At 47.2% G+C, this 26443-nt stretch overlaps 1 protein-coding gene and 1 long non-coding RNA gene across 3 annotated transcripts in view; one reads left to right on the top strand and one right to left on the bottom strand.

The window, feature by feature from the left end:
* DSTYK (dual serine/threonine and tyrosine protein kinase) overlaps positions 1-7823 on the top strand; it is a 49193-nt gene extending 41370 nt beyond the window's left edge. The window contains exons 11-14 of one of the 2 annotated variants that reach the window (XR_006607054.1): positions 838-952; positions 2919-3053; positions 3415-4917; positions 6319-7823. Coding sequence is in view for 1 of the 2 variants with exons in the window: in XM_045081095.1 (XP_044937030.1) it covers positions 838-952; positions 2919-3053; positions 3415-3602 (438 nt within the window). In the remaining variant the exon portion in view is untranslated. Of the gene's footprint in view, positions 1-837; positions 953-2918; positions 3054-3414 lie in introns of both variants that reach the window. The other variant, XM_045081095.1, reaches the window with a different exon arrangement.
* Positions 7824-18850: 11027 nt separating this feature from the next.
* On the bottom strand, positions 18851-21371 carry LOC123392349. Its single transcript, XR_006607084.1, has 3 exons — positions 21311-21371; positions 19380-19477; positions 18851-18908 (listed from the first exon to the last, which is right to left on the bottom strand). It is a non-coding gene; the product is annotated as an uncharacterized LOC123392349 (long non-coding RNA).
* Positions 21372-26443: the final 5072 nt, after the last annotated feature.

The following is a 26443-nucleotide window of genomic DNA, read 5'->3' as shown; positions in this document are numbered from 1 at the left end:
TTCCCAGTTGTTCAGATGCAGTGCCTTTGCTTGTTTGATTCCAGGCTCACTCCAGGGATCAGACGGGGCACTTTGTTGTCCTGTTTTCCTGTCCTCCTTTAATTTGGAATCGTCCTTTTGTGATGTTGCTGTGTTTGAGGACTCCAGGTCTGGTGGTGGTTTAGGGTTTGGCCGGAGGTGCTGGCTGAGGGCTGAACTGGGTAAATGCACCTTCAAGGGGAAGGTGGTCATGAGCCCACCAGGTCTCGTATCTTAGTTCGGAAGAGTCTTCTGACCTGTTCCTCTTGAAACCGTATTGGATATTGTTAAGGATATCCGGCAACACTTAATGATACAGAACGATGACAGCAGTGCGGGGAATGGGAGAGATTGCCCTAAAATCATGGGCTAAAACCGGAGAGGCCTACCAGTAGTCAACTGGGACACAGCTTTATCCTCTTGGATCTTCAGGAAAGGAAACTGTGGGGAATTCACGCAACTCTCCTCAGCTGACCAGAGGACTTCGGCCTTCTTCCTTAGTGACTTTCTGCCCTGGGGTCTGGAGGTCAGAGGGGAATCATCAGGAACTGAAATACTTTCTTCGGTGTCTTTCACTTACTCATTCTTCTAAGACTTACTGAGCTTCTGAGATGGGCGAGGTACACAGATGAAAAAGACAGCCCCTTCCATCAGGTTGCTGACAGTCTGGGGTGAAGACAGGAGTGGGAATGAATCTGGAGACAGGGCGCTTGGCTAAGTGCTGCTTGGAGGTGGACACCTGCTTCTGAGCATGTGCTCGCAGCTGGTGCCGTGGGCAGGGTCCAGTGCAGGCTGACTCTCACCCTGCTTCGTTGGCAGCTGGACAAGCAGAACCGTGCAAAGATCACTGACTTAGGATTCTGCAAGCCGGAAGCCATGATGTCAGGCAGCATTGTGGGGACACCGATCCATATGGCCCCTGAACTTTTCACAGGTGAGCTGCGGGCCAGGGAGTGGGCTTCATCTGGGCTCTGAACTGTAACCCTGACAGCTACCCCCTGGGCTCAATAGTACCCACAAGTACTCCTGGCAGGTCTGCTGCTGGCAAGGGAGAAGGAGGGGAGGGAGACCGGAGGCAGGGAGGGAGAGAAGGGAAGAAGTAGAGTGGGAAGAAGGAAGAACGCACACAGGAGGTCCCAGGTCTCCTGGTGGCTGTGTCTCCAGCTCTTTGCGCCATAATTGCCATAGTCAGCCAGTTGGTTGACCCTAAGGTACTGACAGAGTGACCGGTACCTCAGGAGTTGGCCCTGATCGTTGAGGAACTTGCAGGTGACAGAGATGTATGTGGAGAGGTAAGATTGTTAGGAAGCAGCAGAGGACAGCATGTGGGGAATCCTAGAAGGGGTGCCCCCTGACGTGATGTTGGTTCTCAGACAAGCGACACAGGAAGGTTGAAATGTTTGATAGTTTTACGGTAGAAGTGAGATGTTGCCTAGAGCTTGAGTCAGGTCTGGAAGAATCAGTCTGTGGGAAGGGAACTTGTGGGAAGTATGTTCTTTGGGCTGGGCAGCACAAGTATGCTTTTTCATATATTTTGTTCCATTTAACCCTCACGGTGCTTCTGTGGTGATGGTGATGCGTTTTGTGCCCATGTCACAGGTGACGTCGAGTCCGGATGGGTGAGCTCAGAAAGCCACCCTAAAACACTGAGCTAGAATTGATGGAGCTGGGATTGGAATCTAGGTTTTTCTGGCTCTAAAATTTCACCCTACATCATGAAGCAGAGAACATTCTGGAGGCTGGGGAAAGGGAAATAGGAAAATTGCAGAACAGAAAGAAGTGTAACAGGAAGAGATCTGGATGGGGAGTGACAGCAGATGAGGCTGGAGATGAAATGCTGGAGCTTGAATGTGCAGAGGAGTGAAGGCTCGGTGTGGGGCAGTGAGGATCTTGAGCTTGTGCACAGGTGTGAGTGAAAATGCGACTGCAGAAGGCTAGCTGAGCAGGAGGAGGTGGAGGGGGTTCGAGGGGCCAGAGCGAAGGCAGGCAGAGCTGTGGGGCTGGTGTCCAGGAGGAGGCTGCTCGGGGCACGGAAACCAAACAAGCGCGCCCGGTGCCAGGGCTGCTCAGGGGAGCAGCGGAGCAGCGGGCAAGACTTGGGGATCAGCAGCAGAGGAGGACTGGACGAGGCTGAGGGCTCAGGCCTGGGGGACGGGAGATGGTTGTGGCATTGCCGAGGCAGATGTGAAGGTCACGGCAGGCCCCTCATCAGCGTGCGTTCGAACCTGCGATCTGCACGGCCTCTCTTGTTAGCCTCACGCATGGGTCTGCCCCTGAACTTCACAGAGTTGGGCTTGTCAGGGTCAGGGTCAGCTGGACCCACAGCAGAGCCAAGCACATGCCCATCATTTTTCTTTCTCTAGATTTACTTCCCAAAGAAGTTCTTTTCGCATGCTTTCGTTTTATTTTGGCTCCTTCATATTTCATTTCCCTGGATTGTTTCTCCGATTGTTGCGGACAGAAGACTCTAAAATACATTCTTCCTGTCACCTGCTGCCCTAAAACATAAAGGACTTCCTGCTGTCCATTGAATCCAGACTTTTCTGTCTGACTTGTAAAGACCGTTAGATTCTGGTTTCACTCTACCCACCCACATGGTTCCCAGCCTTCCTTCCCTAATCCGACCTTTTAGGTTGAATCTTCTTGGCTGTTCCATCAAAATCAAAGGCTTGTCCTCCTCTTTTGTCAGGCTCTAGCTTCAGCCCTCCTGGTATCTACCTTCCCAGGACTGTGGTTTTGGGTATAAAAAGATCGGCGTCCTGCCTATCAGGGTTGTTAGGGGAGGCAGTGGATGTTAAAAGGTTTAGAAAAAAAGGTATGGGGACCTGTGTAGACCCCATGAGCGGGGATGCAGCCGCTCTCTGTCCCGGGCTCACGGCTGTCACCCCTTCTCACTGTAGGGAAGTACGATAACTCTGTCGATGTCTACGCCTTTGGCATTCTCTTCTGGTATATCTGCTCGGGCTCTGTCAAGCTCCCTGAAGCATTTGAGAGGTGTGCCAGCAAAGACCATCTCTGGAACAATGTGCGGAGAGGTAAGCGCCACAAGCCCTACCTTGTTCTGACCACTACCAAGCCTCCCCGCCCACCACCGACCACCTCTGAGAGCAGTGGGACCACAGACCATCACGGAATCCAGGAGAGACACTGAAGTCAGGCCTTGGCTTTTAGGCAGTGTGGTACTGAACTGTTTCCAGAAGGCTTTTTTCTGGAATGTTCCCAGTTCTTCAGCTTCCTATGCCAGTGCATTCCAGTTTGTTGTCAGTGTTACTACTGGGTTCTGAAGCCAGAGCTCCTGAGCCCCGCCTGGGCGATCGGTCTGCGAGCTGGTTGGGCCTCATTGTGGCACGGGCCTTCTCCCTGACCGTGGCCTTGTTTCCATGTGCCTTTCCCCAGGGGCCCGACCAGAGCGTCTGCCCGTGTTTGACGAGGAGTGCTGGCAGCTGATGGAGGCCTGCTGGGACGGGGACCCCTCTCAGAGGCCTCTCTTGGGCATCGTCCAACCTATGCTCCAGGGTATCATGGACCGGCTGTGCAAGTCGAGTTCTGAGCGGCCAAGCAGGGGACTCGACGATTCTACTTGAAAGCAAAGAACTTTCTCCTCTACTCTCTATTTCTTTCCTTCCCCTCACCTTTCGGCCATGGGAAGAATGTGACATTTATTCAGAGAGTAAATGATGCTTGCTGGGCAGCTTGAGACCTTCCCAGGCAAAGAGGCCTCCCGGACCGTGAACAGCTGGCTGAGTGCTGGGGCACGTGCAGCTTGCTGATGCCCCAAGCCATGCTCTCGGCAGAAGACTGTCTAGGACATGTAAACGCCGAAGGATACAACGTTCCAGCCTCAGAACTGAAAAGGAGGCAAATGTACCAACTGTCTGTTCCCTGTATGTTGCTAAGACAGGCAGGGCACTGCAGTGGCAATAGTATTCAAAGCTATAATTTTCATAATTTTGGCTCTGGCTAGGAATAGTTTGGTTCTGTCCAGTCATCAGGACTCTTAGGAAATTTGAACTTCCTACTGGGATTGTGAGAACATAGGAGCTAAACTGTAACTTATGGCTCCCTGCAACCAGATCTCAGGTTGCCACAGCCAGAGGCCTCCACAAGGGAGCTAGAAACAGAGCTGTCTGTTCCTCACAGTGCCGGCGTGTTTACATTTATAGGACTGAATAGCCCTGACTTTGGGGGTGGGTGTCATGGTCACATCACCAAGAGGCCACAGGAAAAAAAAAATGTTGGGTACACATTTGTGTACACACACACACACACACACACACACATATGTGATTAGATTTTGAGTTACTGCTAATCCCAGGACAGAATCTTTTCTTCTTCCCTTTGATCTTTTTTTCTCCCTCTTTTTGGTCTCAAGATGGGGAAAATTCCAGTGAACTTGGTATCTGGGCATGATTGAGCAGAACTGACAGGTGGGGAGTAACTGGGGAGACCCGAGACGTGGGTGGTGATCTGGAGGCCATGGTGATCTGCAAGCCCATTGGAAGGATACCAGGAGAATCAAAAATTCCCATTTTTGTGTTTGAATCTAACACACTGATGTTTTTAAACTCCTCCATGAGCTTTTTAACTGAGATTTCTTTTGCAAACCTGTCCCTTCTTTTTACTTTGACTATAACGTAAGAGGGGAAGCACCAGATGAAGAGAACGTTTTTGTAGCTGTGTGTGCCCCTTGCCTCCGTGTGCTCGCGTCTGGGACGGTTCCCCTCCCCTGCGGCTGGGAGCTGTGCTGGCTTCCAGGAAGCCAGATTTTCGGAGCGTGTGTTGGGAAGTGTGCCTAAGAAGAGAAAATTCTGAAGGGGAGCAATTTACACGTTGATGCATCTCAGACCTTGACTTAAAGCCTTGCTCCACCGAGATGGTCCATTCGATTTAGAACACCAGGTGGGTGAAAGAAGACAGCGGAGGGAGGTGAGGAACCTCCATCCATCTGCTGATCTCCGGGCACCGCGCTCTCTCCCCTGTGCCTGGCCCCCAAGGCTGTGAACCAGGTCCCTGAGTACGTGTGTAAGGAAATGGCAGATTTGCTGCTAGAAGCCTGTCGGGTCGTTTCTGAGAGAATGGCCATCTCTTAAACATTAAGAGTGTAAATGGCATCTACCAGAAAGTTTTACTATAACTCTTCAAGTTCAGTTTTCACTCTTTGGCTCTGCTGGGCTCTGAGTGTGATGCTCTTGAGCGTAGGAAGCTCCAAGCACTCGGGTTCGGTCAGAAACTCCGTATAGTGCTAAGAACCTTTTTACTTGCAACAGCGAAGTGCCGACCCACTGTCTTTGGGGTCTGTAGCTCGAGCCTTGTTCTGGTGGAATGTCCAGTAGACCTGTTAGAATTAACACCCATTTATAGCTTTACTTCTTCAAGTCACTCTGTTCTTGTCTGCATTAACTCGTTTGTCCTCCTGGGGACGATGATGGGGCTTCCAGGAAGCCAGATTTTCAAGTTTAAAAAGGAGAGGTGCGTAGCGTCTCCCTGCCGAAAGAGCAGCCTAAGTGTTTTGTATGACATTTCGGGAAAGGTCTTCTCTCGTTCCCTTTCCCAGAATCCTCCTTTACTCCAGCTCAAATCAGGAGTCTGTGCTTTCCTTGGGGAAGCCGCATTCCTAACATTCTTCCAGAGTCTTAGTTCCTACTCCCCATTCATGCAGGGGCTGGTGCTGGGGCAGGTGGGGGGGGGCTTCTTCTGCCCAGTGTCCCTTTTCAGTTTGTCCCCTCCCTGCAGCTTAGTCTGCTCTCAGACACTGGTCTCCTAGCAGATTCCCGCATTTTTTGCCTGAGTGAGGAGGGCGGACGGGAGGGACCAATGCTAAGTAAGACAGTAACTGTGTTAACAATTCAATACAAAAAAAGTATTTTGAGAAAAAATGTAAGATAGTCCTGAAGATCTCCAGGCCAGCCAAAGTCCACATAGAGATATTAGGAGGTTGTTATTTGAACACTCAGCGGGCTGAGTGCGGGAATACAGACCTATAACACATGCATACTTTGCTTTTGTTTTATAACGTCAGCGGATTTGGGATTCTTTGTCCCTTGGCACCCATTATTGTTAAAGTGATGGAATGCCATGAAATGTACTGTACTGTATATTACTTGGGAAGATACTAGGTATTCAAAGGAGTCTGGGGGCGCTTGGGCTGTAGCAGGCTCAAGAATACCAAAGTCCTCAAGATTTTAGCCCCCAGCCTTGGTTGCATGTGCTCCCAAGGGGTGAGGTGAGATGGGGGCTGGGGGCAGGGGAAGCGTGGGGCGGCTCACCCTCACTGTGTTCTGTTCTCATCGACTTCACTAGGACGATTTACCCCAGCCCGAAAATGATCACCTGGCCTTTTTCAGCATGCTTGAAGTCCGGTCACTTAACGTCATTTCAGAACTGAGTGAGGGACCTTCTTGCAGAGCAATCAAGAGGTGGCAGAGCCCGGGGCCCCTGCGCGGCCGACACTGTGCCTGGCGAGCGAGGTCAGTCTGGCAGGAGTTGGGGAATGCTCATTTGGCTGAGGTTTCCACAGGCATGACCTAGTTCCTTGATCCTCTGTAGAGAGTGGCTCGTTGATTGAGCAAGGCTTCTCCTCCTCTAGGAAGGAGGGCTGTGCTGGTTTTTCCCAGACCAAAGAGAATCACTCGTGACTCCAATTTCAAGGGGACAGAGCCTAGGAAGCAGCTTCTCCTAATTTTTAACACTAAAACTCAAGGAAACAGTGAAGGAAAAGACATATTACTGGCACGGCTGGAAATAGGGAATGGTAGAACCCGCCCCCAGCACCTGTCAGCAAGCCAGTGCATTCTGACGCATCTTTGTTGAGCTGCCAAAGTGGGGGTTGGAAGTTGTTTCCTAACGAGAGAAGGGGTTTGGGGTGGCAGGCTTCAGAGTGATAACTGCACTGAATGACACTTTATTTTTTTGGCTTATTATTTAGCACTGAAAAGCCAAGAGGGGTTGGTGATTACGGTAGCACTTGGAGGGCAGAGGTCCCCTGTGGCCTTGCTTTGGAGAGAAGGCATGCTTGGTGTTCCATCTGGCTAATCAGGGAATCCCCGAAGTCCGTACAGCTTCGGAGTGGGATAAAGGGCCCTCGAGTCCTTCGCCAAAAGAGTAGTTGCTTTCTTTGAGTTTTCAAAGCTTGACTTCTGGATTTGCTGGATCAAATAACCCACTTTTTCTTTAAAAGAAAAAAAAAGTGGATTTACCCTTCTAAATATGGGGGGAGCAGTTAGGGCTAGTGCTGTGTAAAAGTGGGTGAGGAGGGGGTAACCTTCAGAAACTTGTACTGCGAACTCCTTTGGGGGTTGCAAGGAGCACTACTGTTCTTAAAAGGGTTTTATTTTTAACTTCATCTGCTTTGTTAACATCCAGTCCAGTTGAGATGCCCGCGGAGACTATGTGAAGACCTGGCGTGGGGGGAGGCCACCCGACTCAGAGGGTTGGGAAGGAAATCAGTCTGGACAGCTTGTTGTCTTTTATTCTTATGTAATATTTGTGTTTGTTTCAGAGGACTAATGTCTATTACAGTGTTAATAAAAGTGTAACATACTAAGTGTGTAGAATAAAAGTGCAATAACAAGAGGAAGTTACCTTGGCACAAACCTCAGTCCTTCACTCTCCCTTCCTGTGCTGTCTCTTGGCGTAATATGGCAAACAAGACCATATTGTGTTTTTTAAGAGACATGACTCTGGGTTAAATCTTCATGTAGTGTCGTTTTGGATGGTCGGGTTTGGTTTTATAGAGTGTCCTGTCTCCTTGTGGGGATACACAGATGCCACATGTGCTGTAGAATAAAGGTCACATTAACATTTGACATTTACCTGTCTTTGGCTTTGTTGCCCTTCCCTCCCTGGGTCAGAAGGACGCCCCCTTTCATTCCATTTCCACGGGGGACCTCTGCAGTCAGAGGCCTTTCCGCTGGCCTTGGAGGGTGCTGGGGCCTCTTACTCCCCGCACGCTGTTCTGGGTCTCTGGGTGCCGGGCATTATGACTCTGAGAGCATGGGGTAGGAGATGGGAGGGGGCAGTAGGGTGATAGCAGTGTCTTTTGAGAGCCTTTCTGGGATTCCCACCCTGTTCTCCAGCTTGTCTTCAGCGGGGGTTTGCAGCATTGGGAGTTCTTGCACGAACCGAGCCGGGCTACCCCCTGTGTCGCAGAGAGAATCTGGGGATGGAATCTATATACTGGCCCAGCTGCATTTTCTGTCTGGGCTCATCCGCTGTTCGGATCCACCCACTCGGCCTTGCCTGCTGGGTGTCAGCAGGCCCCTCGCAGGAGAGGGCCACCACCCGTTGCTTCTCGTCTCCGTGGAAGGTCAGCAGGCAGCTCGCAGAGCTCTGCGGCAGACTGTGTGCGGTTACGGGATCCTGGGGTTACCAGGGTTTGTTTGGAGTTCAGGGATCTTGCTCCTGGGGCGGCCTCACTATTTTGCTACCCTTGCATGCTCTGATTGCAAGCGCCCGTCCGGCCAGAAGGGGGCAGCACACCTCAGCCCGCTGGTGTGTTTGTGCCGGAATCTGGTTGGGGCGGGGGTGGAACCGCTGCTGTGGAACCCGAGCGGTTCCCAGCCCGCCCCTCCATAAGCCTCTCCCCTGGGAGAAACTTTCCACAGGCTCTGGGTACCCTTTGCAGCTAAATGCAGCCCATCTTGTATGCACTTTCTCTCTGTTCTCCTCAGGTAAAGTTCAGCTGGACAGTTCGCTTCATGTCCTCTCTTACGGGGACGACTTTGGGGGACGACGGCTGGTGGCAACACCTTTTCAGCCTGGGCGTGCTTTCCCACGAACACCTCCCCCCCCAGCAGGCAATTGCTCAGGGTAACCGGGGTGGCCTTCCTGGGCCTGTGTTTGGGTGGGGCTCAGAGGGGAGAGGCCACCAAGTGTCTGAACATTACTAAATTCAACTTCAAAACCTCTGCCTTGGGGCGCCTGGGTGGCTCAGTGGGTTAAGCCTCTGCCTTCGGCTCAGGTCATGATCTCAGGGTCCTGGGATCGAGTCCCATATCGGGCTCTCTGCTCAGCGGGGAGCCTGCTTCCCCCTCTCTCTCTGCCTGCCTCTCTGCCTGCTTGTGATCTCTGTCAAATAAATAAAATATTAAAAAAAAAAAATCCTGCCTTTAGCAGGATCCCAAGGGAGGCCCCACAATACTCACCGAGGAGCCTCCTTTCAGGGGCAGCTATGGTGGGGGGCTGCGCTGGCCGAGCCTTGCAGGGCCCTCCTTGGACGGCCTGCCCCTCAGTACATTCTAATGGTAGCATTTCATGCCAGAGAAAAACACAATTTTATAAAAATGGCTACCCACCTGAGGAAAAGTTCATGCAAAAGAAAAGGGGAAGATATAAATGTAAAACAAAACAAAACAAAAAACTCTAAAGGAAGGAGTTTTTCGATACGCCGGGCAGCATTCTAATTGCTTTACATATATTAACTCACTTAATCCCCCCCCACCACAACCCCATGTTAGGGATGAGGAAAGGCAGAGGGAGACAACCGGGGTCACGCAACTGATAAAGCCAGAGCTGGGCTCTGAACCTACGAAGGGCAGCTCCAGGATTTCTGCTGCCACAACGAGCTGTTACACCAGGCTACCTCTGCAGGAAAATGCATGTCAGTATGTTCATGGGTCGTTTGGGGACAGGGAGAACTTTCTTGTGTGGTCAGGAACCCAAAAGCCATAAAGACAAAACTTAGAGAAATTACAAAGAATGTGGGGGCACCTGGTGCAGTCGGTTGAGTGTCTGACTCTTGGTTTCAGCTCCGGTCATGATCTCAGGGTTGTGAGATCGAGCCCCCATGTTGGGCTCTGTGCTCTGCATAAGACTTCCTCTGCCTCTGCCTCTGCCCCTCCCTCTGCTCTCTCTCCCTAAATTAAATAAATCTTTTTTTTTTTAATTTTATTTATTTATTTGACAGACAGAGATCACAAGTAGTCAGAGAGGCAGGCAGAGAGAGAGAGGGAAACAGGCTCCCTGCTGAGCAGAGAGCCCGATGTGGGACTTGATCCCAGGACCCTGAGATCATGACCTGAGCCGAAGGCAGCGGCTTAACCCACTGAGCCACCCAGGCACCCTAAAATAAATAAATCTTAAAAAAGAAGAAATTAGAAAGAATGTATAGGCAGCCAAGACACCAAAACCAAGAGTTAAGACAAATCGCTTATTTGGAGGGAATAATTACAATATATAACTGATAAAATGTTCATACTTCTAATTCCTGAAGAAATAAACAAGGACAAAATCAAGAAGCAAATTGGCTAATACATTTTTGAAAAAGATGTGTGTCTTCCTCAATAGGGAAATGCATGTGAGAAACAGGTATTTCCATCTCTCAAATTACTAAAAAATATTAAACTATTCATTACTTTGGGGGATGAGCACTTCCTCACATTACTGGGGAAGCGGGTATAGCTGCAGAAGGGCAATTTGGCAGTGCCTATTATAAAAATTTTAAATGCATATATCCTTTGATCTGGAAATGATTTCCATGCAGTCCTTACCTACTGGAATATTTTCACAGGTATACGAAATTTTAAGTATAAGGATATTTACCGCATCATTATTTGTAATACTAGAAAGTTGGAGGCAGTGTTCACGTCTGGCAACAGATGAGGATTAAACTGTGCTCACCAATGGAATACTATGCAGCCATTAAAAGGAAGGACACAGTTCTCTTGTGTATTGACAGGGATGTTTATACTGGTCACAGAGGGAAGGAATACTTTATAGAATATATTTCATGTGCTATGGTGAGTACTGTGAAGTGTGTAAACCTGGCAATTCACAGACCTGTACCCCTGGGGCTAAAAATACATTATATGTTTATTAAAAAATTTAAAAATTTAAAAAATATATATTTCCTATGATCCCTTTTTGGGGTAATATATCCCTTCCATTTCCCGTAATCCCAAATTCTCTAGAAATCTAGTCCATCTCTTTCTGTGTATATGGCTAGAAAGAGGTTTGTAAGGAGACACCTCAAACTGGTAACAGTAGATTTCCTGGGGAGAGAAATCCAACTTCAGTGTATTGCCTTTCTGTTATTCTTTTGTTAATCTACTGTGAACATCTATTTTTCTTTCAATTTAAGAAAATGAATGGAATGGCTGATTCAAGAGAAAGGAAACAGGTCCTGGAAAGCTCTTATGGGCCCACAGACTCAGTGGATAGGAGCCACAGTAGATCTGCAGGTGGCTGCCAAGGGCTTCACTGTGGCTGTGAAGAGCCACCTTCACTCCCTCGTGAGGCAACAGCCAGGGGGAGTTTTCTCACTGGCCCAGCACAGGTCCCAGGCCCATGTCACAGCTGTAGCTGGAAGGCTCTGTCCCCTCCAGATTCCACGGTGGGAGGCAGGAGTCAAGATCTGTCTGCCCATCAAAACTGCATTCAGTGGAGGAGAGGTCATTCCTGTAAGGTAATCAAAGAACCTTTAGAAAAGGGATCTACGTTCAGGACAGCCTCGGATGACATACATCCCCTACAGTTCACCTTTTTTGGACTGCTCAGCATCTGTCCCTTCCCTTCTGGCTCTCCTGGGAGGCGAAGTGGCGAAAATAGATGTACGGATTGGAGCCCGAGCATGGAGGGGTCATGGCTGGGACTCTGGGAAGGACATTAAAGAGAAGACCTCCTTGGCTTCTCTTTCCTTTCTTCTGCCTGCCTGCCTTGTCTCAGCAGGGTCCCCAGGAGATCAAACTTAAAGATGTTCAAGCACCTAAGAATAGGCTAAACACCGGCCTTTCTGTGCGTAGAATCCAGGAGTTGAAAAGGTAGAAAGATGAGTCAACTCCAGGCTCAGTGCGAAACCACAGGCTCTGAGATTAAGGAAAGCTGCCCCGGGTTCCAAGCTGGGAACGTGCAGAAGCAATGGTCAATCTGAGACCTCTTACTGAGCAGGATTTGCTTACAATTTCTAAAAACTATTAATTTCTATTTAATGCCTGCTAAAAATATATGCATAGCATCCTTGCAAACTATGAACCGTGATAATTTTAAAACCATGTAAACTTCCCTAAGAACCTGTGGATCAGAGCATTACCACAGTGTTGAAGCCCCTGTGCTATTTCCCAGATGCCCTGGGTCTCTCCTGCCCCAAGGTGACCGCTGTGCTTGTCATTCTCTTGCTCAAAAAACAAAAAGCTTTTCCAAATATACATGTGTTTTAAGCAATAAATAATTTGGCTTTGCTTGTTCTTGAGCTTGAAAACAGCATTACTGGGGCACCTGGGTGGCTCAGTCGGTTAAGGGTCTACCTTCGGCTCAGTTCATGATCCCGGGGTCCTGGGATCGAGTCCTGCATTGGGCTCCTTGCTCAGTGGGGAGCCTGCTTCTCCCTCTGCCTCTGTCCCTCCCCACCCTGCCCCATTCATGATCTTTCTCAAATAAATAAAATCTTTTAAAAAAATGGTGTTACCTGTATTTCATCTTCTAGAACTTTTTTCTCTTCCCTCATGATGTCTGACTTTTATCCCAGCTAACTGGCTGTCACTAACTGGCTGTCAGTTTGTTCTCACTGTGAGAGAGGTTATTCTAATGCGTGAATGGACTTCGAAGTGGCCTCTTTCTCAGAGAAGCAACTTCCGGTTGGCTTGTTTCTCTCACTGCACCTCTGTTTCCCAGCCCACTAATGCCTTCTCATTTTATTTATCATCTTGGTTCTCCTTTTAAGGGTGAGTACATAGTCCACTGTTTTCCCCCATCTTTTTTAAGTTTTTATTTATTTGAAAGAGAGAGAGAAAACACAAGCAGAGGGAGGGGCAGAAGCAGATTCCCCGCTGAGTGGGGAGCCCCATGACGAAGAGGGACTCGATCCCAGGACTCCGGGATCATGCCCTGAGCCGAAGGCAGACACTTAACCGACTGAGCCACTCAGGCACCCCTGTCCCATCTTCTTAAGCTGGAAGCTTTGGTCATGAATTTTCAACTTTCTTCCTTCCTCACACAAACACTGACGTTTCAGTAGAATTCCGTTGAATTATAACTGTCGCTGCATCCCGTAAGTTTTACTCTGAAACATGTTTGTTATGGTTCGGTTTCGGTGTTTTCTATTTGCTGTTACTATTTCCTCTCTGCTCTGAGTTTTACGTGGGTATGTTTCTAAATTTCCAAGTGCGAGGAAGAGTTTTTTTGTGTTTTTGTTAATGATTTATAAACAACGACATTGTGGGCAGAGGACGTGGTCTGTAGGATGACAGTCTTTAAAAAATTTGTTGAAACTTGCTCTGCGGGCTGACTTGTGGTTAATTTTTATGAGTGTTTTATAAAGTGTTCCTGAAAGGAATGAGTATATTCATCACTTTTTTATGATTCATTGATGCAAGCCCAGGGCCCTCTATTGAGACTGGAAATGGCAGGACCACAAATGCTCTTCTGTTTTGCCTGGTGTCTGGCACACCACCCGGCCCACACGGGATGCTCTCTTGGCCCCTCTGCACCCTTCCCCTCACTGCTCAGCTCCCCTGCCTCTGTGGACCCCACGTTTTGCTCTGCACTTCCAGTGAAGTTCTGCTGTGCTCACGGGAGTTTGGAGGGTGGCAGGAGAAAAGCTGGGCAGTTTTCATCCTAGCTCCCCTTCAGCAGTGGCTGCCTTCCCCCTGGAGATCATAGCTCCTGTCTCATGGCTCTCCTGCAACTACAGGCTTCAGGTTTACAGGAATTTCTAGCCCCAGCATGGGGCTTGAACTCAGGACCCAGAGATCAAGAGCCCCGCCACACGCCCCTCCCGCGCACGGCCCCTGCCTTTACCCATCAGACCTCACAGTGTCCCAGCGCTGGGAGTCCTAGCTGATCTGCTGGTTCCCTCTCACCCTGCTTCCATGGTTTCCACAGTCCCTTCCCTCAACGTCCCTCGGTTCCCCGTTTCCAATATGCTCTCCCTTCCCTGCAGCGGACACCGTAGCAGGATGAATGTGTGTTGAACTAACTACGTGGCAACATCGTGCACAGAGTTGCCCAGAGCCCAAGGGGGAACCTGGTGTTTGGGGAGCGGAGAGTTTGGTGAGGCCAAAGGGTGGTGGGGCAGGTGGCACTGGAGCCAAGGCAGACTGGAAAGACTGGCAGGGGCCCGGGGGTGAGGGAGCCTGCAGGCCATGTGTCACACTCCCAGGGCTCAGACTCCTGAGACACAGACTCCGAGACAGAGACGCTTGCATAAGAAGTAACAGGGCGCCCTCCCGGCCTCTTTGGCTCAGCAGCTGGGAGAAGTGAAGGAAGCAGGGGGAGCCCAGCGGCATCTGACAAGCGCAAGAAGCAGCCAAGCAATCTCCCGTGGAGACCTGCTGGCCACGATTCACACCTGTCCCAGCTCCAGGCTGCAGAGAGGAAATCCAAGGTCTTGGCTCCTTTTATCAAGAGAGGGCACAGCCTTTGTCTTTGGCCCCAGCGCTGGAAGCAGAGGCGGATCGTGGAGCCTGCATTCTTTGGCCCCAGACTTAGACCTTCTCCCCCTCCGGTTTCTAGTAGCCTCACCAGCTGTGGACTCACTTCATCATGTGGCCTTGTGAAGGCCTAGTAAGGTAGAATGAGAAACCGCCATACGTATCCCGACTGTTATGTTTTCTCTGCTGAGACATGGGATCCCTGCGTAGCCGATCAGCAGGCTTTCAGAGACAGAGGTGGACTTGGGAAGACCGCTTAAAGCATCCCAGTTAGGGGCATCTGGATGGCGAGGTCGGCTACGCGTCCAGCTCTTGGTTTCGGCTCGGGTTGTGATCTCGTGGATTGTGGGAGCGGCCCCACATCAGGCTCTGCTGAGCCTGCAGTTGGCTTGAAAAATTCTCTCCCTCTGCTCTGTCCCCTGCCCGCTTGCAATCTCTCTGTCTTCAATAAATAAATAAATAATACCCCCACCCCAAAAAGCATCCCATCTAGGCTCCTCTTTTATAGCAGAGGATATGAGACCCCAAGCACAAAGGATGTCACACAGCTAGCTGGCGGGTAGGACCACAGTAACACCCATGTCTCCGGATCCCTAGGCTAGTTTTCCTTTCTTAATTATAGCTCCCACTGGCCCTCTGAGTTAAAAAAAAGCACGCTGGCCGATGGGGTTCTTCATCTCTCTTGCAGCCATGGAGTCTGGTATCTCATGTATGGCCTCCCCATCCCATTCCAGGCACTCAAGAGGAGTCTGTGGCCCTGACACACGAGAACAGCTCAGGAAGCTATAGGAAGGAGGGCTTGCTGAACCGGAAACCACAGTGAGGGACACAGGCCAAAGCAGGTGAGCAGAGAGGCAGCCTGAGGGTTACAAGTGGTAGAGGTCACCAGCTGGGGAGGGGTAACTTCTCTATCCCCAGGCCCAGAGGAGGAGGATCTCTGGCTGGACAGCCCCACAGGCTGGATCCCAAAGACCCACCACAGCAGCATCACCCAGAGCAGAGAATGAGGGCTCTGGGTAGCTTGGGAAGTTTCCCACTTGTCTTTGGTGGGTCTGTTGAGCTGGAGGAGGTAAGAGATTAAATTTTAATACTTTTTTTTTTTTAAGATTTTATTTATTTGACAGACAGAGATCACAAGTAGGCAGAGAAGCAGGCAGAGAGAGAGAGAGAGGAGGAAGCAGGCTCCTTGCCGAGCAGAGAGCCCGATTCGGGGCTCGATCCCAGAACCCTGGGATCATGACCCGAGCCGAAAGGCAGAGGCTTTAATCCACTGAGCCACCCAGGCGCTCCTATAAGACATTAAATTTTAGAAGGTAAGGCCTGGCCCATGGAGGTGGAAAATTTAAAGATTTTTAAAATTTTTCTGACAGAGAGCAAGCACAAGCAAGGAGAGTGGCAGGCAAAGGAAGAAGCAGGCTCCACACTAAGCAGAGAGCCTGATGCAGGACTCGATCCCAGGACCCTGGGATCATGACCTGAGCCAAAGGCAGACGCTTAACCAACTGAGCCACCCAGGTGGCCCACCATTGAGCTCTTGAGACTGGTGTTTCTGGAATAGATTAGCATTTGAAATGGCGAACTGAGTGAACGGAATAGCCCTCCGCAGTGTGGGTATCATCTAATCCACTGAGGGCAGAGGAAGGACGAATTCACTTTCTCAGTTTGGCCTGGGACGTCCATTTCTCCTGCCCTTGGAACAGGAACTCCTGGTTCTCAGACCTTTAGCTTTGGACCAGGACTTACACTACGAGTCCCACCTGGTTCCAGGCCTTTGGACTCAGACTGAATTATACCATCAGTTTTCCTGGTTCTCCAGCTTCCAGAAGGCATATCATGGGACTTCTTGGCCTTCATAATCATGTGATCCAATTACTAGAATAAATCTCTCTTATATATTACACACACACACACACACACACACTCCATTTCTCTGGAGAACCCTGACTAATATAACAGTACTTAGAGGAAAATTCATAGCATTGAATGCATATATTCTTTTTATTTATTTATTGAGAGAGAGAGAGAGGGAGAAAGGGAAGAAGGGAGAGAGAGAATCTCAAGCAGACTCTAAGCCCAGTGCAGACCCCGATGTGGGGCTTGATCCCACGACCCAGAGATCATGACCTGAGCCAAAATCAAGAGTCAGACACCTCCCAGACACCCCTGAGTGCATATATTGGAAAAGGAAAAAGGTCTAAAACCAATAATCTAAGCTTCCATCTTAAAAAACAAACAGGGGCGCCTGGGTGGCTCAGTGGGTTAAGGCCTCTGCCTTCAGCTCAGGTCATGATCCCAGGGTCGTGGGATCGAGCCCCGCATCGGGCTCTCTGCTCGGCGGGGAGCCTGCTTCCCCTCTCTCTCTGCCTACCTCTCTGTCTACTTGTGATTTCTGTCTGTCAAATAAATAAATAAAATCTTTAAAAAAAAAAAAAACAAACAAACAACCCCCCCAAAAAAACAGAAAACTCCAAAAGAAAGAGTAGATCTGTCATTGCGCCCTGAAATAAAGTTCTCAGACACCACTCTGAGCGGCTCTGCAGGGAAGAGCAGCGGCAGCGGAGTCCTGCACATAGCTCGGGTCTCATTTCTTACCAGAAAAGCAAGGACGATGCCTCCAACGTGGGAAAGGAGTACAAAGGGAGGGCGAGCGTCTTGAAGCAGGCTTGCATTGTCCCCTGCACAGGCACACAGGGAGTCAGTCATGGGATCAGGGAGGAGGGGGATGTTTGTGCTGGCAATTGCCAGGTGAAGAAAGGGGAGACTGAGGCTTACATTCTTTCATAGCTCCTAACTTACTCCCTGACCCTGCGGATCGTGGGATCCGGCTCCTACCGGGCCACTGCGTTCAACAGCCCGGAAACAAGAATGCTGCTGACATTTAAGCTGCTTCTACAATCACTCCTTAGGGTTTATAATGTATTTTCTAAGATTAACTCCACAAGATCAAATCCAAAGTAAGCAGAAGAAAAGGAATAATAATAATTCATATTATATCACAAGGCAATTACATTGAAAACAGGAAATCAACAAAACCAAAAGCCGGTTCTTTGAAAAGATCACTAAAGTTGATAAGCCTTCAGCTAAGCTAACTAAGAAGACTAGCAGGCAGTTTGTAGTTCCAGTCCCGGACCCTGGGATCATGACCTCAGCCAAAGGCAGAAGCTCCTCCCAGTATCATTCTTAATAATGAGCAACTAGAAGCTTTTCTGTTAAGATCAGGAACAAAGCAAGGATGTCCTCTGTCACCACTCCTTTTCAACACTGCACTAGAAGTCCTAACTAATGCAGAAACAGAAGATAGGAAATAAAAAGCATACTTACTGGGAAGGAAGAAATGAAGCTGTCTTTGTTTGCAGATGACCTGTCAATGTACGGAATCTGAAAGAATTGCCCATAGCTGCCTGGAACTAATGAGTGATTATAGCAAGGTTGCAGGAAACAAGGTGAATATCAAAGGTCAATTGCCTTCGCAGACCTGTACCCCTGGGGCAAATAATATATTATAGATTAATTAAAATAAGTAATTAAAAAAAGTAAAAAAAAAAAAACCAATTGCTTTCCTATATAGTAGGAAGAAACAAGTAGAATTTGAAATTTAAAAAAAAAACAACACAATTTACATTAGCACCCCCCAAATGAAATACTTTGATATCGATCTAACAAAATATGTATAAGATCTATGTAAAGAATACAACAAAACTCTGATTTAAGAAATAAAGGGAGAACTAAGTAAATGGAGAGGTATTCCATACCGATGGATCAGAAGATGCAGTAATGTCATGATCAGCTCTTCCCAATCTGATTTACAGTTTCAGTGCAATCCCAATCCAAATCCCAGTAAATTATTTTGTGGATAGCAACAAACTGATTCTAATGTTTATACGGAGAGGCAGAAGACCCAGAATAGCCAACAAACTATTGAAGGGAAAGAACAAAGTCAGAGGATTGACACTATGTGACTTGTTACAAAGCCACACTAATCAAGGCGGTACCGTATCAATGAAAGAATAACTAGACCCACACAAACACAGTCAACTGATCTTTGACAAAGGAGCACAGGCAATACAGTGGGAAAAGATGGTCTTTTCAACAAATGGTATTACAGTAACCGGACATCAACTTGTAAAAAAACCGAATCTAGGGGCACCTGGCTGGCTCATTCATTAAGTGTCTGCTTTTGGCTCAAGTCATGATCCCAGGGTCCTGGGATCGAGCCCCACATCAGGCTCTCTGCTCCGTGGGAAGCCTGCTTCTCCCTCTTCCACTCCCCCTGGTTGTGTTCCCTCTCTTGCTGTTTCTCTCTCTGTTAAAATAAATAAATAAATAAATAAAAATCTTTAAAAAACAAAACAAAACTGAATCTAGGGGTGCCTGGCTGGCTCAGTCATTAAGTGTCTGCCTTTGGCTCAAGTCATGATCCCAGGGTCCTGGGATCGAGCCCCACATCAGGCTCTCTGCTCCGTGGGAAGCCTGCTTCTCCCTCTTCCACTCCCCCTGGTTGTGTTCCCTCTCTTGCTGTTTCTCTCTCTGTTAAAATAAATAAATAAATAAATAAAAATCTTTAAAAAACAAAACAAAACTGAATCTAGGGGTGCCTGGCTGGCTCAGTCAGTAGAGCATGCAACTCTTGATCTCAGGGTTATGAGTTCAAGCCCCACGTTGGGCATAGAACTTACTTAAATGAAAATGAATCTAGATACACATCATACACCTTTCACAAAAGTTAACCTAACATGGATCCCCAAACTAAATGTGGGGCGCCTGGGTGGCTCAGTCAGTTAAGCAGCTGACTCTTGATTTTGGCTCAGGTCAAGATCTCAGAGTGGCGGATCGAGCCCCATGTCGGACTCTGCGCTCAGTGCAGAGTCTGCTTGTCCCTCTCCCTGCCCCTTCCCCAACTCTCTCCTTCAGATAAATAAATAAATAAATAAATAAAGTAAATGTAAAATGCAAAACTACAAAGTTTCTAGAAGTGAATATAGAAAAAATGCAGATGACCTTGCACAAGGAAGTGACTTTTCGATACAACACTATGAAAGGAAGAATTGATAAACTGCACTTCATCAAAGTCAGAATGTTCTGTTCTGTGAAAGACACTGTTAAGAGAATGAAAACACAAATTACAGACTGGGAGGAAATGTTTGCAAAAGACACAACTGGTAAAGGACAGTTATCCAAAATATACATGGAACTCTTAGCGCTCAACGACCTGGTCGAAAAATGCGCAAAAGATCTAAACAGACACCTCACCAAAGAAGATACATGGATGGAGATAAGCATATGAAAAGATGCCTCACAATGCCTGTCACCAGCAAAATGCAAATTAAAACAAGAGAGGGGTGGGCGCCTGGGTGGCTCAGTGGTTAAGCCACTGCCTTCAGCTCAGGTCATGATCTCAGGGTCCTGGGATTGAGCCCCGCATCGGGCTCTCTGCTCAGCAGGGAGCCTGCTTCCTCCTCTCTCTCTCTGCCTGCCTCTCTGCCTACTTGTGATTTCTCTCTGTCAAATAAATAAATAAAAATCTTTAAAAAAAAAAAAAAAGGGGTGCCTGGGTGGCTCAGTGTGTTAAAGCCTCTGCCTTTAGCTCTGTCATGATCCAGGTTTCCTGGGACAGAGCCCCGAGTCGGGCTCTCTGCTCGGCGGGAAGCCTGCTTCCTCCTCTCTCTCTGCCTGCTTGTGATCTCTGTCTGTCAAATAAATAAATAAAATCTTAAAAAAAAAAAAAACCCACAAGAGATACCATTACACCCTTATTGGAATAACCAAAATCCAGAAAACTGATAACACCTTACGTTGGATGAGGATGTGGCAAGGGATGTTGATAATGGGGGGTTCAGGCATGTGTGGGGGCAGGTGGCATATGTAATGAAATCTGTATCTTCTGCTCAATATTGCCGTCAACCTAAAACTGCTCTGAAAAATAAAGTTATTAAAAATATTAAAGACATTCACTTTTGACTTAAAATATATATATTTAAGGGCACCTGGGTGGTTCAGTTGGTTAGGCAGCTGCTTTCAGCTCAGGTCGTGATCCTGGAGTCCCAGGAATGAGTCCTAATTTGGACTCCCAGCTCAGCAGGGAGTCTGCCTCTCCCTCTGACCCTCCCCCCCTCACGCTCTCTCAAATAAATAAATAAAATCTTTAAAGAAAACCTATTTAAACTAGGAATAAAAAAAGACTTGGCAACTTTTCAACTCATTTTATGATGCTCACGTGATATCAATAGAAAACCTGATAAAGATACTAAGAAAATTATATAGACCAATCTCAAGGCCCTGCGATCACGACCTGAGCCAGAATTAAGAGCCAAATGCATAACTGACTGAGCCACCCACATGCGCCTGTATTTCTTTCTATATTCTGGACGTGAACCCCTTTGAGGTTCTCAGGACGAAGAAGCCTCTGCAAGAGAACCTCCCAGGCTCTCGGTGCGCTACATCAGAAGTCTCCACACCCCCTAGCAGATGAACACCCTCAGTATTTGGATTCTGGCCTGGGACGAGGAGGAATCCAGATTCTGTTTATAGATTGCCGAGGGTGGGAGATGTTGGGGACTAAACTCTTCTTCCTTCCCTCCGCACATTTTTATTGCGAACCAGAACAGTTCTCTTTCCTTGAAGTGCCCAGAGCTTGCAGTGTGGCTTGTATAACAAGTTATGTAAGTTTTCTTTAGAATAGAAAAAAGGTAAGGGGTGCCAGGGTGGTTCAGTCGGATAAGCATCTTTTGATTTCGGCTCAGATCAAGATCTCTCAGTGTTGTGAGATTAAGCCCTGTATCAAGCTCTGGATTGGGGCTCCGCACTCAGTGGGCAGTCTGCTTAGGATTCTCCCTTTCCTTCTGCCGGCCTCCGCCCCACTCATGCTCCCTCTCTCTCTCTAAAATAAATAAATAAATAAAATCTTTCAAAAAAGTAAAAAGGAGAGGTACCTGGGTGGCTCAGTTGTTAAGCATCTGCCTTTGGCTCAGGTCATGATCTCCTGGTCCTGGGATCAAGCCCCGTGTTGGGCTCCCTGCTCAGCAGGAAGCCTGCTTCTCCCTCTGCCTCTCCCCTTGCTTGTGTTCCCTCTCTCGATGTCTCTCTCTAGCAAATAAATAAAAGAAAAAAGGTAAAAATAGGAGGTATAGAAGGAAAAATAGGTAAGGGGGGGGGAACTACACTGAAAACCCCATCAGGGGTTTTAGCCAATGTTTTTTTAAAGGGCTTGAAATATTAGCATCCAACTCAATAAAGACAATTGAAATCATTACATTGGATGGGAGACCCAGAGAATTGAGAAGAAACCAGTATGTTGTCTTTATATACTATCTTTTTGTTGTTTTTCCCTTTATGCAATGTTTTCCTTTGTTTTTGACAAGGAGCAACTACGGGTTTTCTTTATTTAAAGAATTTTGAATGGTTGTTTTGATTTTAGAAATGTTTTCATCGGGGCGCCTGGGTGGCTCCGTAGGTTAAACCTCTTCCTTTGGCTCAGGTCATGATCCCAGGGTCCCACGATCGAGCCCTGCATCGGGCTCTCTGCTCAGCGGGAGCCTGCTTCCCCCTCTCTCTCTGCCTGCCCCTCTGCCTACTTGTGATGTCTCTGTCAAATAAATAAATACCATCTAAAAAAAAAAAAAAAGAAACGATTTTCTCAGTCTTTTCAGTTTGGAAATGATACTCCCTTCCCTATTGCCTCCCAACAGAAATGGGGTTTGAGCATTCTGCCTTGTTGGGGAGTGGAATGAGTTAGGACTTTTGTAATCAACAGATCATGTCTTGGAGTAGCACAAGCAAAAAAGCTTATCTTTTTTTTTTTAATAAATAGTTTTTTTTAATAGATTTTATTTATTTATTTGACAGACAGAGATCATAGGTAGGCAGAGAGGCAGGCAGAGAGAGGAGGAAGCAGGTTCCCCGCAGAGCAGAGAGCTGGACGTGTGGCTCAATCCCAGGACCCTGGGATCATGACGTGAGCCCAAGGCAGAGGTTTTAACCCACTGAGCCACCCAGGCGCCCCTAAAGCTTATCTTTTCTAAAGGTCCAAGGATACTTAACTGAAATGAGAAAATGTTCATGCGGTATATCCTTGGTAATGAACTTGATGCAGAAAGTATTATGTTTGATTTGCTTCTGAATCTCTGCTTTATTTTTCAATCTGAAGCCAACTCCCATGGTTCCCACCTGTTGGACACCAGTGGCCTCTCATTCATATCTGTTCTCTTCAACAGATGTGCCAGACTATGGGGGCCTCTTAGTCCACATTCCAAATTCTTGGGAAGGAATCTAATTGGGTTCAGCTTGGGTCAGGGGCTTAGCTACAAGAGTAATCAACTGTGGCCTTGGAGGTACAGGGTGCACCATGTGAACGAGGCTTCTCTTTCTGCTAATTATGGTTGACAAGTGGAGGCAGACTGAACTAGCTACTTAAATTTGTGAGGCCCTGCGCAAAATGAAAACACAAAGGTCCCTTGTTCAAAGATTGTGAAGGATTTCAAGATTGCAACAGCAGAACATTAAACCAAGGGTGGGCCCCTTCTAAATGCAGGGCGTTGGATGACTGCACGGGTCTCCGGCCAAGAGGCTACTCCTTGCTCTAGCCCTGGAGGAAGAGCCTCCAAAATGAATTTCTAGACCCCATATGTCAAAACTTGGAACCAGAGATTCTTGTTTTTGGAGTTCATAACTTAGAGTGAGTGTTGTTTTCCACAGTCCCCACCCTGACTTCTTTATCTCCTCCTCAGATCCAGTAACTTTATGTGGAATTGCCTGAGTATGAATAAGTTGGGTTTTTAAGTCTTCTGTCTCTTCCTTTCTATTATGAGGCAATGATCTCGAAGGCTGTACAAAGTTGCACTTGAGTTGGGTCAGTCATCTTCAGTAAGAGTTGATGATGAAGGAGTTAATGTCCTTTTCTAAAAAAATTCTTACCAAAAAAATAAAAAAGAACCCACCTTTTTATCTTGAATTTAGACTTACAGAAAAGTCACAAATATAGTCTTGAGAGTTTTCATACATCTCTCCTGCAACGTCCCCTGTTAACATCTTATATAACTATAGTGCAATTGTCAGAACCCAAAAGATTAACATTGGTACAGTACTACTAATTAAAGACCTTTCTTGAATTTACCAGTTTTGCTCATTTATTTTTCCTATTCTAGGCTCCTGACCAGACCTACACAGCATGTAGTTATTTCTCCTAAGTCTCTTGCAGTCTGTAAAAGCACCTTTGTCTTTCATAACTTTGACTTTTTTGAAGAGTACTGATCAGTTATTTTGTCAAATGTCCCATAATTTGAGTTTGTCTGACGTTTTCTCATGATTAGGCTGAATATGACAGATAACATTGTGTCCTCAACACATCGTATCAGGTTCATGGTTTTGCTTTGTCTTGTTCCTGGTGATGTTGACCTTTATCACCAGATCAAGGGGTCAGGTGGCTTCTGCTAGATTTCACACTTGAAAATGACTATCTTTCCCTTTATAGTTAATAGATCTCTTGCGGGAGATATTCTGAGACTATGAAAATTATGCTTCTCTTCAAACTTCTGCCCATTCAATTTTGTACTTCTCAGTGGAGCTGTTTTCTGCAGGGTTTTTTTTTTTTTGGGGGGGGGGTCTCTAGGCTTGTGGATCCAACCAAGGGCTCATTTTAGTTCTTCCCAACCTTTTTAGTGTAGCTATGTTTTGGACTTACAGTAGGTTCATTTTTTAATATTTTTTATTCCATTTGGGCTCTCTCCACATCCCAGTTGGTTTTAGTTATTTATTTATCCTGGGGGTATGGGAAACACTAGCATTCTAAGAGTCAGAGCTACACAGATATATACTCTGAGTATCACCACCTCCTCACTCCTGCTACCCCATTCTCATTTACTCCTCTTTTTCCCACCTATCCCTTACAGGAAACCAATGTCCTTAGTTTCTGATTTATCTTTCCTGTACTGTTTCTTTTGCACAAATGGCCAGAGGCAGCATATTTTCTTATATTCCCTTCTCATTTAGGGCTGCATTTGTGCTTTTCATTTTTCACTTAGAGATGTCTTGGCAACCACTTTATATCAAATTCACAGAGTTCTTCCTCATTTTTTAAACAGCTGTTGAGTATGCCATTGTGTGTTGTACCACAAATGTACAAACAGATTGTTTCCAAAATATTGCAATTACAAATAATACTGCAACGATCAACCTTAGGCTTATGCCTTTTCCCACAAAAGTGTGGAGTGTATCTTCAAGTGAATGTATAGATACATAGATACATCTAACTATTTCTTTCCTTCCAATCCTTCTTGCCAGAACTGAGAGCTGTGTCTATGTTACTATCTCTTTCATGCTTGCTTTCTTAGCTCTAAAAGCCTTTCAAGTCTTTAATCTCTGACAGCACAGACGGCGGTCGTAAGTACATGAGTACATTTTCTTGGAAAAGTCTTCACTCCCTAATGATTTGGTGGCACCCCCATTCTTGTAATAGAAATGGTTCTCAACCTTGTCTGAACATGAGAATCACTAAGAATCTTTTAAATGTTACCAATGCCTAGGAATGCTCTAGGTAGATCCTACAATTAATGCAGAATATCTGGGTGTGGGACTCGGGGACCTGTATTATTCTGTGGTGCCCCAGATGTTGCAACGTGCAGCTAAGGCTAAGAACGACTGGCTTAAGTCCTTGAAATGTGACAAAAGTCTCTTGGCCCTTACCATATTCCCTGTGATTTGAACCAGCTGCCAGAGTATATCCTGGCTGACTTGGGAGGCATTCCACTCAGAGAATTCCTGATTTTTACCTGGAGGAGAGGTAAGTACCAGCTGGCTTAATTTAGGGAGATCTGTAAAAGTCTTTAATGAGATGGAATTTCAACCCAGCCAAGAAGTAAGTTTTTCTCATATAGAGTCTGAATGACAGTGACAAGTTGCTTCAGGCCAAGAAGGAAGAGTGTTCAATTTCCTTTTCTCCCCTTCAACACACAAACCGGGGTACCTTCCTTTGTGGTTGGCAGTATTAATAAGCTCCAACTAACACTTGTAAAGCAGAGCCCGCTAATTATACTGTTTTTCATCAAATCAGAGATACCATAACTTATAAAACACACTATCTTATGTTGCACTAAGATAAAAGCCCACTGCTAAATAATTATGAGATAATTAAATAGAAGAGATTTTTAAATGTGGGGACATGTGCATATTAGAATTGATGAAGTATAGTTCATCTTTAGCCTAAACCTTTTTTTTTTTTTTTAAAGATTTTGTTTATTTATTTGAGAGACAGAGATCACAAGTAGGCAGAGAGGCAGGCAGAGAGAGAGAAAGGGAAGCAGGCTCCCTGCTGAGCAGAGAGAGAGCCCGAGCTGGTGCTTGATCCTAGGATCCCGGGACCATGACCCGAGCCGAAGGCAGAAGCTTTAACCCACTGGGCCACCCAGGCGCCCCTAAACCTCTTCTTTGAACACCAAGTCAGGATGGTCACTTGAATTTCTCAAAGGCTCTTTAAACCTAACATGTCCCATGGGGAAACTGGATGGCTCAGTCAGTTAAGCCTCTGCCTTTGGCTCCAGTCATGATCTCAGGGTCCTGGGATGCAGCCCCTCATTGTGCTCCCTGCTCAGGGGGGAGCCTACTTCTCCCTCTCCTTCTGCTCCACCCCTCTGCGTGCACTCTCTCTCTCTCTAATAAATAAATAAAACCTTAAAAAAAAAAAAGAGCACACCTCTTAAAAAAGGGGGAAAAAAACCCTAACAACCCAGTCTGGCTTCTCCATCAACCTTGCCAAAGCTGTTCCTTTCCCTGCATTCTCCGCCGTGTCAAACGGAGTCCCCCCATCAAAGTAGAAACCTAGAAGTTGAGCCCGTCTCCTGACGTTCTTGCTTTCCATATACAAGAGATCTTTCCCATTCTCCCAGTTCTGCCTCCTACCCCTCTCTTAAACATCGCCTACCTCTTTGCCTCTGTCCTCGCCTTGGGTCTGGTCTTCCTCAGCTCTCCACGGGCTTACTGCAGTGATCTACCCGCTTTCTACTCCTTAAACCAATCCTACTTCACACCGTCCTCCTTTTCCTCCTTAAACATCCCTCGGATCACATTACTCC

The sequence above is a fragment of the Mustela putorius genome, unplaced genomic scaffold (assembly GCF_011764305.1).
Source record: "Mustela putorius furo isolate JIRA1106 unplaced genomic scaffold, ASM1176430v1.1 tig00000508_pilon_pilon_pilon, whole genome shotgun sequence".
NCBI classification, from domain to species: Eukaryota; Metazoa; Chordata; class Mammalia; order Carnivora; family Mustelidae; genus Mustela; species Mustela putorius.
This window is presented reverse-complemented; position numbering and strand designations above follow the sequence as displayed.